The sequence below is a fragment of the Solanum verrucosum genome, unplaced genomic scaffold (genome assembly GCF_900185275.1).
Source record: "Solanum verrucosum unplaced genomic scaffold, falcon-dt-bn FXZP01000040.1, whole genome shotgun sequence".
Lineage (NCBI taxonomy): Eukaryota > Viridiplantae > Streptophyta > Magnoliopsida > Solanales > Solanaceae > Solanum > Solanum verrucosum.
Genome location: NW_026020323.1, coordinates 3,349,751 through 3,364,511, shown reverse-complemented (window position 1 = coordinate 3,364,511; position 14,761 = coordinate 3,349,751). Strand labels below are relative to the sequence as shown.

The 14,761-nt window shown below is 27.6% G+C and overlaps 1 protein-coding gene across 1 annotated transcript; it reads right to left on the bottom strand.

The window, feature by feature from the left end:
- Positions 1 to 12,718: 12,718 nt before the first annotated feature.
- On the bottom strand, positions 12,719 to 13,858 carry LOC125835589 (FCS-Like Zinc finger 13-like). Its single transcript, XM_049514704.1, has 2 exons — positions 13,148 to 13,858; positions 12,719 to 13,060 (listed from the first exon to the last, which is right to left on the bottom strand). The coding sequence occupies exons 1-2, from the start codon at positions 13,702 to 13,704 to the stop codon at positions 12,910 to 12,912; spliced, it is 708 nt and encodes a 235-aa protein (XP_049370661.1). The 5' UTR covers positions 13,705 to 13,858; the 3' UTR covers positions 12,719 to 12,909.
- Positions 13,859 to 14,761: the final 903 nt, after the last annotated feature.

Sequence of the window (14,761 nt, the reverse complement as noted above, 5' to 3'; positions counted from 1 at the left end):
CCACAAGATGAAGACTGAAAGAGAAAGATGATGTTTTGCTACACTGCTATAGATCTTTATTTTATTTTATTTTAGCTGATTAGCAAAATCTCCTACACCCTTTTCTTTTTTACTCTTCCTACACCTGCTTTCTCTTTATGGACTTGCAATTTGTAGGACTATTGTGAGCCAAAGTCTATGCTGATTTTTTTTTATATTATTTTTTTAAAATATTATTTGACTATAAAATTCTTATTAGATTTTATAAATCTGATCTTCAAATAATTTTAAGTTTAATAGTCTTTGGGACTTCTATTCACAAAATTTAATTATTTTTAATTTTAATATATGTCCAAATATAATTTTAAATTTCAAAAATTATAACTTCAAAATTTATGGCTAAATAGAAAAAAATTGACCATTTGGGCCAAGTCTAAAGATAAGTAGCAATTATTTTGAGCCTTTCTGAAAATTAGACTCTAGTTTAAGTGTATGGATAGGAAAAATTACTCCACATACACATTTAAGAGATAATATTACGAGTTTTAAATCTATTTTTAAAAAATTCTTGCTTATACAGTTTAATTACGGGTTATAACATATCACTATTTGTTTATAAATCAATTAAATTTTACTTTATTAAATAATTAATATTTTTATATTATTAGATTATTTAAATAAAGAATACACCATAATTATCTCTTACACAATTATAAGAATTTACATTGATTCATGCTACTTTTTTACAATTACACGCCAAATTTACATTGATTTATCTTCCTTTTTTACATTGTCATTATCTCTTACACCATTTTAGGGATTTTTTTTTCCAGTTTTCACACGGCAACCCCCCACCCACACCCACACCTTCCTCTTTTACCCATATGCAAACCCCCCACCCCCACCCCTACGTTCCTCTTTTACAGAGAACTATTTTTTTCTTTCTCACCATATTCAACGTTCGTCTTCTTCGTTCAAAATGAAAATCAGCAAATTCTTCCACATGTATATGATTCAATGATGGGAGGAGATCTACACACGAAGAATGTGGAGAAAGCAGTTAATAAACTTGCCACATTTTGATTCGGATTCGGATTCGAATTTCGTAAGTGGGATAAAAAAAAAACAAATGTCGAAATTGATCAGTCTTTAAAACCATCAAGAAGAAGAGCAACAACGAAGGAGGACTCAGAAATCCCAATATCCAAAAAAGGCACAAAAAAATAGGTTAGGATAAGTATTATATTTAATTTATTTTCAAATTAGTGATTTTTTTTGTTAAAAATATTATATTATGCATATTGTTGGTACGAAACTTGTATTGGTGTGAAACTTGTACGAAATGTGAATAATATTGATATGAATCTGACTTTAATATATGATTTATGAATATGGTATGAAATGGGATTTAATATTGGTATGCAACTGGTATGAAATGTGTTTTGACAATTGATATGAAATTTGTTTGATATCAGTAGCCCAATTAGGTGATTTTAGTGCAGTTTATTAAATAACTCTTTTTTGTATGAATTATGACTAATATTTCTATGAAATTGATATTTTTCCTAATATGAAGGTTTATTTTTCAATTTCTGCACTAATGTATTTCAATTTTTAACATTGGCATAAATTGATATTAAATGTTGTTTTGAAAATTATTTTGATTGTAGTTGGATAAATTTATGAAAGTAGTTTGTTAAATGTCACAGTGCACATGAATCTGGTATGACGTTTCAATAATATTGGTGTGAATTTTTTTTCAAATCTGGTATGATATATTACTAAAATTTATGTATGTGAATGTGGAATGAAACATGAATAATATGTGGGATGAAAAGTTAACTCAATTTATTTCTTAAAATTATTTTTTCTTTTAATTTTTTTTCCAGTGATTGTGGTTTGTACACATGTCTATTTGCTAAATACATCAGTAATAGAGTTTTTGATATGCGTTCCGTTGATATCGATGCAAAGTACCATCGTCAAAGTTATGCCACAATCATATGACATTATGGAAAAACAAAGAGCGATGATGGCGCGATCAGTGGGAGTGAAGTAACTGGAACTGTTGCTAGCAAATTTGGTGGACCTTGCATAGCAAAAGAACATGCTCCGGATACCAGCAATTATCCTACACCAAGACCACAGAGATCTAATTTGAGATAGTTGATTGCAACTTAGACTTTTTAGAATTACAAGTTTTTTTTTTAACTTTTGGACGATATTTTTGTGTTTGATACAGTTTTAAATATTTGATTATATAATATCCACTGTTTTCTTTAGGTCAGATACCAACAACATATTAATTACAGATTGACTATTATAATTTCAGGATACTAGTTATATACAGACTGCAAACCAATTGGATACCCCCTATTCAAAAGATAAATTACACATTGAGTATAATAATTTTCGAAACAACAGTTATACACAAACTACATACCAATTGAATTCAACATTTAGAGTTCATGAACTAACAATGTCTTATTAACTGAAACAAAACGAACACCAATTTAGAGTTCATGAACTAACTCTGTCTTATAATTGGTATCCAAACTGTATACTTTTGGCATCCAAATTCATACATGATTGATTTTTTTTACTTCATATTCTAACACAAAAAAAAAAAAAATGAAGTTGGTATCCAACCTGTATAAATACCTTCAAGAAATGATTATGCCAATGTAAAATAGTGATCATTGTATTTTATAACAACCTCAATTACATCTTGTTTTAATTGAAGTTGGTATACAATCTGTATAAATACTGGAAAAAATGAATCTGCCAATTTAAAACAGCGATCATTAAATTTTGCACCGACATCAATTACATCTTGTTTTATTTTGTTTAGAGTAGGACACCAGTTGGATACAAAATTAATACTCATGCTAAATTACATTAAATAATATCAGTGTCTATTCAATTGCATACCAAATGGATACCAAATGCATACCATAATTACCTTATATAATGTTCACTAATATGAACAGTAACTTATATATTAAACTGGCATGAATTTGATTTCCAGCAGTATGCAATTGGTATGATTACTGAATGAATCTTGTATAAAACATGAACAATATATTAAACACTTAGCTGGAATACATTTGATATCAATTATATATATATTTGATATGCATTGTCAATAAATATTATTGAAAAACAATGAATACATTGTCACAATCAAAACAAAACATGACTCTAAAAGACAAAATAAAATAATTTTTTTGTATAGTTTAAACAAATAAACTATCATTGTTTTGGCGCAGGATAATTTGAACATGTCTTCCAGTTGTGACCCACTTGACGACATCATTGTTTTGGCGCAGGATAGTTCCATGTTTCATTTCGAAATCACAGTCAGTTTTACATCACACAAAAGTAAAAAAAACATGTGTTATATTTATATTCAAATTTCATACCAACCTAATACAAACTTCATACAAATTATCATACTTCTTACTCATATTTTTTACACAATAGTGAATAACTATTCATACCAATATCATTTCAAATACACTACCAAATTCATTCCAACCTACACATTTAATTTATATTTTCAAAAGAAAAAAAACAGTATCTCATATTATAATTTTAAACTGCATACCGAATTCATCTCATTATTATTATCAAATTAATTTAAAAAAATACCAGTTTCATAACAATGTTACAACACATTTCATACCATTAAACACATTTCATACATTTTGTCACAAATTTCATAACTTTACAACGCTAATACTATTATTATTCCATACACTTATACTCAAATCATTCAGATATTAATCCAATATCGCACAAATCTATGGTATAAACAGTATACAAAATAACCAAAAAAAAAAAACAAACACAATCGTACCAACATTAACTCCAGTTTCACAAAAATAATTACGTATTATGAACAAAATAATGTTCATACAATAAACATCACAACTTAAATCTAGTATACATAAACAAAATCAAAAAATGTCATTTACAATTTCATTTTATTTTTTTTACGTTTCAGTATTATACAAATACAAACAATAAATCGTAACGAATACTAACCAAAAGGATGCCATCTACCACCATGTTTAATTAATATAGATAAGAAGCCGTCCATTACAACAAAATGAAGATTATTCAACCAAAAAAATTTGAATCTACTCGTGAGTGACGCCAAATTCTGGAAAAAAAAATGAAGAGAGAGAAACATTTGAACAAAATGAATAAAATTTGATTTTTTAATTAATGTTAACAGATTTGAGTGAAATAAGAAAAATAAATATTTCTAATTTGTTTGAATCTCCTAAATTTATGCCAATTAACAATTATCATCAATGAATTCAAAATTAATTAATACACCTTTATCCGTTTTTTATCTTCTTCTTTTTTTCAAATTCGATTTTTTATCCTTTTTTATCTTTTTTATTTTTTCCAACACTGATTTTTTTACAATTACTTGAAAAAACTTTTTTTTAAATAAAAGTTACAACCTGAAATTTTTTATTGTTAAAATTTGAAAGTTTTATTCTATTGCTATAACTTGAAAATATTAGTCTAATAAATGTCATTTATAAAATTTTCACTTATGGATATAAAGTATAAAAATCCAAACAATTTGGGTGTTAATTACATTCTATTCTGAAAGTTTCTCAAATTATAATAATCTCAGATTTTTCAGAACTTGCGAATACATTGCTCTGTTGCCCGATACATGGCAAATGATACCTGCGTTATGTATCATATACATAGTTATGTATCAAATACATAACTATAAATCAGATTCATACTAATTTAGGTCTGAAACAATTGGGGTTATGTAACAACAATAACATTTATATCAAATTCATTGTATATAACACGAAGATGTAATGTATCTAATAGAGGTGGGGTGATATATCCGGAGGTTAAGAGAGAGAAGGAAAAAGGGGACCATTTTGAGCCTTTGCTTTGATTTTACTCTTTTTTTTAGGACAATGATATTTTAACCCAAGGAGCACTAATTTTGACGTATGAAAATTTTATAAGTAGTTTATGTTTTTACGTTCAATTGAGTAAGCTAAATCTAATCCAACTTAATCAAATTTCTTATGATGTTGAGTCAAATAGAATTTGATCCACTTTAATCAAATTTGTTAAAGTATAATTAAGCTTGAGTTGAGCTAGACTTTTTGATGTTTAAATCTACATAGTATGATACCACTAAAAATAATTAAATTCGTAATGGAAGAGGGTCAAAATGTCCCTCCACTTCTTGAGATAAAAATATGTCCTCCTTGTTGTGCCCTAACATTATTTTTTTGGCTTAAAATTATCCTTTTATTAACGACAAAATTATATAATATTTAATTTTATTTTAATTAAATATGTGTTCTTTATTTATTGATTCACATAACACATTGATCCAATCCGAATGATAAACAAAACAAATAAGCAAATTAAAACAACTTTTAAGATTCCAAGACAAATTTATATCAAATCTTATGAAACTCCTCTTTTTCGTTTGGTCACCATATCTTGTTTAATTATTATTTTTGTTTTGTGCTCGATATTTCATATCTATTTTGGGATGTGATTATTCTAGGTTCGTTGGGAATTATTTCTTCAAAATATTATGCTTCATATTACAAAATATTTTTTATATTTAGGAATAACATTTAAATTTTTTAATTAAAAGTAAAAAAATAGAAATTTACTACAATGCTCACCGCTCAACCTTTGTGGTCATGATCTCTTATTGATTTCATCAAAGAGAAAATTTTATAATTGATATATATAAGCCTACTTATTATTAGTTATGACAGTGTTCTTTGTGTTTCAAGTTTTAACATTAACAATTACGGGCTATAATATTTGTTAAATAAAAAAACTAAAAAATGGAATAAAAATTAACAAACAAATTAATAATAGTAATGATAATTAATAATAGACATAAAATAAGGAGAGTCATAACAAACAAAATATTTGTTTTCCTAGTTTAGCTCAAAACAATTATTGATCTTTTCTCTCACCTGTTAATTGACTAAAAGAAACATATTTCGCCATTTTTACTCAATATTCGTATATTTCTCTATCATCGCTCAAAGGAGTACTCACCATTGTCTTCTCCGACTATTTGTTTGTTTCACATTTATTGTCTTTATATAATGTGATGGAAGGTTTCTTTTCGATATTAATCAAGCATGGTGGTAGATGGGATTGTTCAGGTTAGTGTTTACAAATCGTATCCAGAATTTTGAGATGATGGGTGCACTATTACGAAAAGGTGTAAATTTGATCGGTATAATATTTAGGTTCTTATCACTGAAAACCATTAAAATTTTAAAATTATAGGTCCAAAATTATTTTTTATCTATACAAACCACTTAGAGAGGCGTTACCCAATTTTAGAAAGGAAGATGGAATAAGATAAATAAAAGATTCAAATTTCTAGCCTCACTTAGAGAGGTGCACTCAATCATCATCACACGACATTATATGATACTTCAAGTGTGGGTTCACATATCTATGTTTAAATATTTTTTAAAAAATATAGCACTATTATATATGATTTCAGGAGGGGAGCATGGGTTCACGTGAACCCGATGACCCTCTCCTGGATACGCCTATGTGACAGTCTATTTCGAAAGTGTTTTTATATTGTGTATATCAATAATACTATGTAATTTTGTTCGATTTAATGAATAGTACTCAGTTTTTATTTTAACAAATTTTTAATGTATAATATTCAATTTTTAAATAAGAAGCGCTTACTATTGGCATGAATATTGTATAGAAATTTGCAGATAACTGCAATGGAATTGATATATTGTTAATTTATAATTAAAGAACATTTACAATTGACTTGTTTGAATTTGGTACTCTTCTTGGTATGAATCTTGTATGAACCAATGTTTAGTGTTGGTATGAAGTTAGTATAGATATTGGCAAAAAACTTGTATGTATTTGATATACTATTTATATAACAAAACAAAATGACTAGTTACAAATGGTTCGAAATTGATATTTGTTTGGTACAAATTTAGAATGAATAAGTGTTTATTTTTAGCATAAAATTGGTATAGAATTATGTATAATAATGGAATGAAAAGTTATTTATACTTTTAACATGAAATTGATATAAAATGTGTATAAACGTTATTTCTATTTTGGTTTACTGTAATTTCGACAAAATAAATTTATGATGAAACAGGAAGTATGTTGATTTTTAAATGGAGGAAATTTTATATGATTCTACCTGCCTATTAGTGGTCTTGTTAATGCGATAACTTCACAACTAAGAGTAGACACTACTATTGATGAACTTGAGATTAAATACATTGTTAGTGAACAATGTCCACTAGTTTGTATACATAATGATTTGGGTGTAGAAGTGTTCTTGGATCAGAAGAAAATGTTGATTTCTTTAATAAATATTTGATGTGCATAACATTGAAGAAACGGGTTATGGATAATTCAGAATCTGGTGTTGTGGTGGAGTGAAAAGAAAATTTTATTGGAATATCACTAACAAATATTGATTTATACTCAAAAAAATCAATCCGTTTAATTGGAATGAATTTTGGTGACGGTGTTGATGGATTGTATGATGAAAGATTTGAAGTAATCAGCCACACTGCTAATATGTTGATTGCTAAGAAACAAATTTACAAAAATAAGAACACTCTTATGGAGGTGATGCGACACTGTACAATTGTCCAAATTTTTTGATTTCTTATAATACGTTTCAGTTCAGCTTGGTAAGAATATAATTGTTTATCTGTTTGTTGATTATCTTATTTGTATGAAATTGGTATACAAATATTTGACTAATGTTTTTTGCTTATAAAACAACTATTACCTAAAGTGTCCTTCCGAAAACTGTCCATGAATAATTAATTCTTTGAGTTTGAATCAATCTTGGACTTTTCAAAATCCATAAATTTTGTGGGAATCACGCGTGTTTGGTGAGGGACAGAGTTTATGCAAGGCGTCAAGAAATAACTGACTTGGTAGCTTTTATGATATTGGAAAAGTTTGTTGATCCAGTGACAGTAAGGATATTACATAAGACATGTTGAAATCACATGATGTTTTGTTCACATACATGCAAGCATGACCAGCTAAAGAAAAAAACAATAAAAATGTTGTGTGGAGATCTAGCTGAATCATATGCAAAACTTTCAGGTTATTGCTAATATTCAATTTGTATTCATTTGATATCCAACTTGAAAAAATAAGACTAACATTGTATGCAACTAGTATCTAATTGGAAAATTTAAGTATAACAATGTATACGTTTATACATTATCCAACTGGAAAGATGAAGTATAACCATTGCAAAACTTCAGGTTATTTGTACATTTTCAAGGAGAACTATCTTGATTCTGTTGTATGCTTAAAGAGAAAAAAAGGTGATAGATTTTTATCTGTATTTGTTACGTTAAGTATCTATTAGGAGTTGGGAGTATTGTAGGCCAGTAGTTATTATTGACGGGGCAGACTTAATAGGCTCATATGATGGGACAATTCTAATTGCAAGCACAATGAATCCAAGAGGTATGATTTGAATCTTGATACTTATATGATATTAGAATATTGGTATATAAATTTTTTTCGATGAGTATGAATTAATTATATTTTTTTATAATGAAACATTTCACATACTTCCACTTACATGAGGCGTGTTCAAAATTTTGAGATGATAGGTACACTATTACGAAAAGAAGGACCTAAGATATAAATTTGATCGATATAATATTTAGGTTCTTATCCCTGAAAATCATTAAAATTTTAAAATTATATGTCTAAAATTATTTAATATTTATACAAACCACTTAGAGAGCCGTTACCCAATTTTAGAAAGGAAAATAAAATAAGATAAATAAAAGATCAAATTTCTAGCCTCACTTAGAGAGGTATACCCAATCATCATCACACGACATTCTATGATACTTCAAGTGTGGGTTCACACATCTATGTTTAAATATTTTTTTTAAAAATATAACACTACTATATATGATTTTAGGAGGGGAGCATGAGTTCACACGAACCCGGTCCCTTCTAGATACGCCTCTTCTTACATAAGCGATAGTAGATTTCGAAAATGAGGCATCTTGGACCTGGTACTTTGAAAGATTTAAGAACTCATATAGAGAAAGAAAGAATATGTATTTTATGTCTGACATGAATGAAAACATATGGAAAGGAACTGCAAGGGTATATCCTAATTTAGATCATTATGCTTGCATGTGGCATTTGTGTTGCAATGTTCTGAAGATTTTTCATAGAAATACGGATGATTTGAAGACGCATTTTTTGCCATGGCAAAGACGTACACAATTCAAGAATTTGAAGATTTGATGGGAATAGACACAATCGATCCAAGGATAAGAGGTTATTTATTCGATATTGGGTATAGTAAGTGGTCAAAGGCTCATCCAAAAGTTAAACGAACATGGATGATGCTAATACTTGCAATTAAAATTTTATAAATAGTAAAAAAAGAAGATATAAAGACCGTAATATTGACCCTTAAATTGATGTGTGGTGCGATTTTTCCTTCATCAGATCGGTTCATTTGGTTAAAGTTAAGGCTGACAAATACAGCCCAAGTCCATTTTGATCTGCTAAATCTATCCAAATTATAAAGTTTGGGCACAATTAGTGCCGGCAAAATGAGCTCATATTTTGGTAACCCGCCTAATCTGCCCATATTTAATGGGTTGGGTGAGCGACTTTTTACATGGGTAAAATATGAGTTGATACCCTTATTCAACTAATAAAAATATGGATAAAATATAGAGCAACTTACAAAAATGACTATATTTAGAGGGTTATTAAAGTACAATAGCTATAAGTATGGTATTTATAAAAAATGACTACAATTTAACTTTTTTTTCTAGCTATTTATTGTATATGTTTTTTATTTTTCTATTTTTCTATTTATACACTAATACAGTTTTAATTACAATGAACTAAATAAGGAAACTGTATTAATTGTACAAATTCAAATTAGTATCTTTATTTATAAAATTTAAAGTATTAATATATCAAGGATACAAGTATTTGTAAAAACTTAATGTATTAATATATTAAACAAGATAAAGTATAACAATTTAGCATATGAACACGATAATTTGAAAAATGAATACATTGTTGTTAAATAAAAAATGAATACACCAATATAGTATACATATGAATACATTGTTGTTAAACAAAAGATGGATATATTTGACAATACATAAACAAAAAAAAATGAAAAATAATAGAATGTGTAGGTAGCAAAAGTGTGCAAGTATTCGGCAATATAAAAAAATGAAAAAAACCAACAAACGTCAATCTCTTTTTGGTCAAGTTTTTCTTATAATACTTGAGGCTTGGTATTGACTCATGTATTTGTTTATAAAAAAAAATTGTATTAATGTATCCAATTATACTTGTATTGCCTAATTAACCTTTCAAATTCGATAGATTACTTATGTATCCAAATATACTTGTATTCACAAATCACCATTTCAACTTATGTTAATATTAGAATACAAGTATCTATGTATATAACTATTCTACTATATACAAGTTTGACAATCACACAAACCTCAATCTCTTTTTGCTCGTGTTCTTCTTGTACTACTTTTTTTTTATAACTATAGCCATTGTAATGTAGAAATAAATAATTCTTCAATCGAAAGCCTATAAAAATAGATGCAATATATATGTATACAAATATGATCTTCATAAAAACGAGGAGAAAATCAATTAAGTGATATCTAATGAATTCAAATTACAAAAATTGCTCCTAGAATCATCAAAAAGATCTTAAATTGGAAGAAATTTGGGAGAAAAATACAGAAATTTTGTGATATAGGAAGATTGATGAAAGGGAAAGTATTAATGAGGGTAAACATGGGGAATCACCATTTCACGAATCACCATTTTAATTTGTGTTAATATTACAATACAAATGTCTATGTATATAAGTATTCTACTATATACAAATTTGACAATCAAACAAACCTCAATCTCTTTTTGCTCATGTTCTTCTTCTATTTCTTATTATAACTATAGCCATTATAATGGAGAAACAAATAATTCTTCAATTGAAACCTTATAAAAGTAGATAAAAATATAAATGTATACAAATATAATTTTCATAAAAACGAAGAAAAAATTCTATTAGAAGATATTTCTTTTCCTCAAAGACAGAACCAATGGTCCATTTTATTAAACAAAAGGAAATGATACAGACTTGGTTTCAGCCCAAAAAGAAAAAAAGAAGAAGAAGAAGAACCAAACATAACAAGATAGCAAAGACAAAATAAAATAAAAAAGACAAAAGCTCTAAACAACTATCGGAGAAATGAGAGGTCACCGGAGAAGATGATGAATTCAAATCACAAAAAATGATCCTAGAGCTATGTAAAAGAATCTTAAATTGGAAGGAATTTGTGGGGGAAATATAAAAAATTTGTGATAAAGAGATATTGATGAAAGAGAAAGTATTAATGAGGGTAAATATGGGGACCAATCACATAAAACGTGCCTAGCATAATTAATTATGTGTGTAATAATAACTTTCCTATTTAATATTTAATAATTTCCTATTTATTTATATATAATTAACTTTGCTATTTATGGTGTAATTATATCCATATTACATTAAAAAAAAAATGTAGCTATTTATCTTTAATGTATATTGATGTTTGTCATATTCTATAGTTTTTCCTAAAAGGAGCTATAGGTAATATGGGTAAAATATGGATTGGCCAAATGAGTGCCGCACAATCCATTTGAAAAGCCCAACCAGTCCATTAGTTTGGCCCAAGCTGACCCATCCAAGTGCCAATTTTTCACTTTTTGTTTTTCTCTTAATTGTCCTTATGGATAATTGGTTCTCTATGAATTTGCCAAGATTCTTTTTTTTTTTTTTTGTTTATTTGTATAATCAAATTTGTCAATTCAATACATCCTTCATTTTACTTCCTTCCTTCCTTTTTCCTTTTCGTTTCTTTTTTTATATATCTTTCCTTTTTAAAAATAAATCAAAGAAAAATACTATCCAATAATCAATTAAAAGTTAATTACCATCAAATCTTTAAGATTTTTTCATTGGCCAAACATTTTTTTCTTTAAAGTCTTAATGGTTGTCCATAAAATGATTTTAATAAAAAAAAAAATATCTGTTTGCCTTTTCTCTTTTGTGCTTTTGATTTTGTCCAATGCGCTCACTAATAAAAATGCTTCTATTTTCTTTGTATGCTTAATTTACATCAACTTTTTAATACTTTGAAAATGATAGATACATATGAAAAGAACATAAAAAGATAATAATAAAATGAATATATTTTCCACCTTAGTTAGAGCTCTTCTGAAAATGAATAAAATTCTAATCAAAGTTTTTTTTTTTTTTGCTTTTTTGGAGATTTTGTTTTTGAATTTTAATTATTAAATTAAATTTTACGTTTGGTTTAAATATAGTACGTATTTTTACATTATTACTTTTCACAAAAAAAGCATTACCATAATTGTATTCCATGCTTTTCATCGTTCGTTTTGGTTACTTCATATAACACCAAAATGTATACAAAAAAGTCAAATGAAAAAACAGAAGAAAAAGAAAAATTCAACACAAGCTTATATAAATTAATCTCATATTCGATAATTATTATGAGGCGCTATTAATTTGAATTCATACAGAAAAAAATTAGTTTCTTTGTATGCTTAATTTAACACCAAACTTTTAGATACTTTGAGAAGATTAGATATTAACATAAAAGTGTAGTTCAAAACTTTCAACTACTACATGTAAGCTTTTCCATTTCTACATCCAAATCAAAATTGGGGGAAAATACAAAAAAAAAAAAAAAAAAAAAAGGTTACAGAACTTTTTCTCATAATGTTTATAAGTATTCCCGAGTATATATAGATGTATTTACGAACGTTCTATATATACTAATATTAATTTATCGATTAAACAGCGAGAATTCCAGTGGAAAAGATTTGTCCATTCCCATAAGGTGAAGTAGCAACATCAACAGATCTTGAACTACACTTTTCTTTCTGATCATCCATCACTATTTGCCTGTACCGACACTCTGTGCTACAAAATGCTTTCTCGCCCCTGAAATTTATGAACGAATGTTTAATATCTACATAAAAATAATAAATTTGATCGCGATATAAAATAATAATAATGTTGTGGGCATACCTATACATATATATGTCTTTGCCATGTAACTTTTTTTGACACAAGTGACATGAACTGAGAAAATCAGAATCTTGTTCGGCCGGAAAACTTCCAATTTTCGCCGGAGATATGTTAAAAACGCTTGGACGATTACATTTTCTGTTTTCCCGTTTACTTCTATCACCGTATACTTTTGTGTACGGTTTATTACCTGGTGCACGGCAAGTAACTATTGTATATTCTTCAAAACTATCCATCTCTGTTTCCTCAATTTCTGGTCTAAATCTAGCTGAATTTTTCGACGGCAAAATCACCGGAATTGGAAGGGATCTCTTTGAATTCCGGTTGTAAACGGCTTTGTTCGCCGGAATTTCGCCGTTTTTACCACCAGACTTTTCTAGTGCAGCTACTATAGCTAATCCAACTCCACCGAAATCAAAGCTTTTTAAGCCTCTTGGTGATGGAAACTTGAAATCAAGTGGACTTCTTGGGCTGGTAGCACCATCCATCGTCCGGCTACCGGAAAAAGCTGCACCGGTGAGTTTTCCGATCACCGGCTTAGATCTATTGCCTATCATGATTGAAGAAATTTAGTTCAAATTGGGATTTATGAGAAATGAAATGGAGGTGTTTTTGCCTAAAAGTTAAGTCTTTTTGGAGAGCTCTTATAAAAGATGGTTTAGGAAATTGATGGAGTTGTTGGATAGCCCATGGTTTAGGTTGGTATTATTATAAAGAGAAATGATTGCTCTACAGAAATAAAAAAATGAAGTGAAATAATTGAGTCACTTTATTCTATTCACTAGTACCATTATTAAATTGGATTCCAAACGTCGAAGAATATGGTCTAGTGGTTAATGAAATAATCAAAATTTATAGATTTTAATTTTTTTTTTAAATGTGAAAATAAAAAATATTAGTACCCGTTTGAATGATTGTATTCTATTGTTAGTTTAAATATTATGTTATTTTAATTATTACTTAAATTTCATTGTATTGTATCATTGAAATTTATTGTTAAGTAACGAAAAACTCATTCTATGTAAATTTGGTGTGATTGTGTTGTTATCTTACTATTTTTTTCTCATTTTATTTTTAATTATTATTTCATAATCTTTTTTTTATCATCTACACTACCTTTTTATAATAGCTATATCACGTACCCTATTTTTGTTATAAGTTTATCATTCAAATTGCAAGTGTATAATATTATGAAATGATGGGAACAACATAATCGATGCAAATATTGTATTATTAAAATGATACTTACATTACTATACAATATAATATAATACGATATATTATAAAACAACAGAAAACAACCATTCAAATAGAGTGTAGATAATTCTTTCCATATGTTCTACTCAATTAATTAATCAAGATAAACGAAAGCTAATTCAAACTTTATAATCATAAAAATTAAATAAGAAATAAAAAAAATAGGATTCCAAAGCAATATTTTAAATTGTCACTTGTCAAATGACCAATATTTCAAGAAACGTCCATATCTAATGATTGGGACCCAATCCCTATGTAGGACCCACATTTATCGATCAAAAGATTCCGGCAAGTTTACTTCTCCGGCGAAAGGTATACGTGTCAACTGGATCAATAGATATTGTCAAGATAGTAATT

What these genes read in the sequence shown, in the direction of transcription:
- LOC125835589 (XM_049514704.1), bottom strand. Translation starts at nt 13,704, where the DNA reads ATGATAGGCAATAGATCTAAGCCGGTGATCGGAAAACTCACCGGTGCA. An exon ending in AAAGACATATATATGTATAG is followed by an intron (nt 13,061 to 13,147) that starts GTATGCCCACAA and finishes CATAAATTTCAG; the next exon opens with GGGCGAGAAAGCATTTTGTA.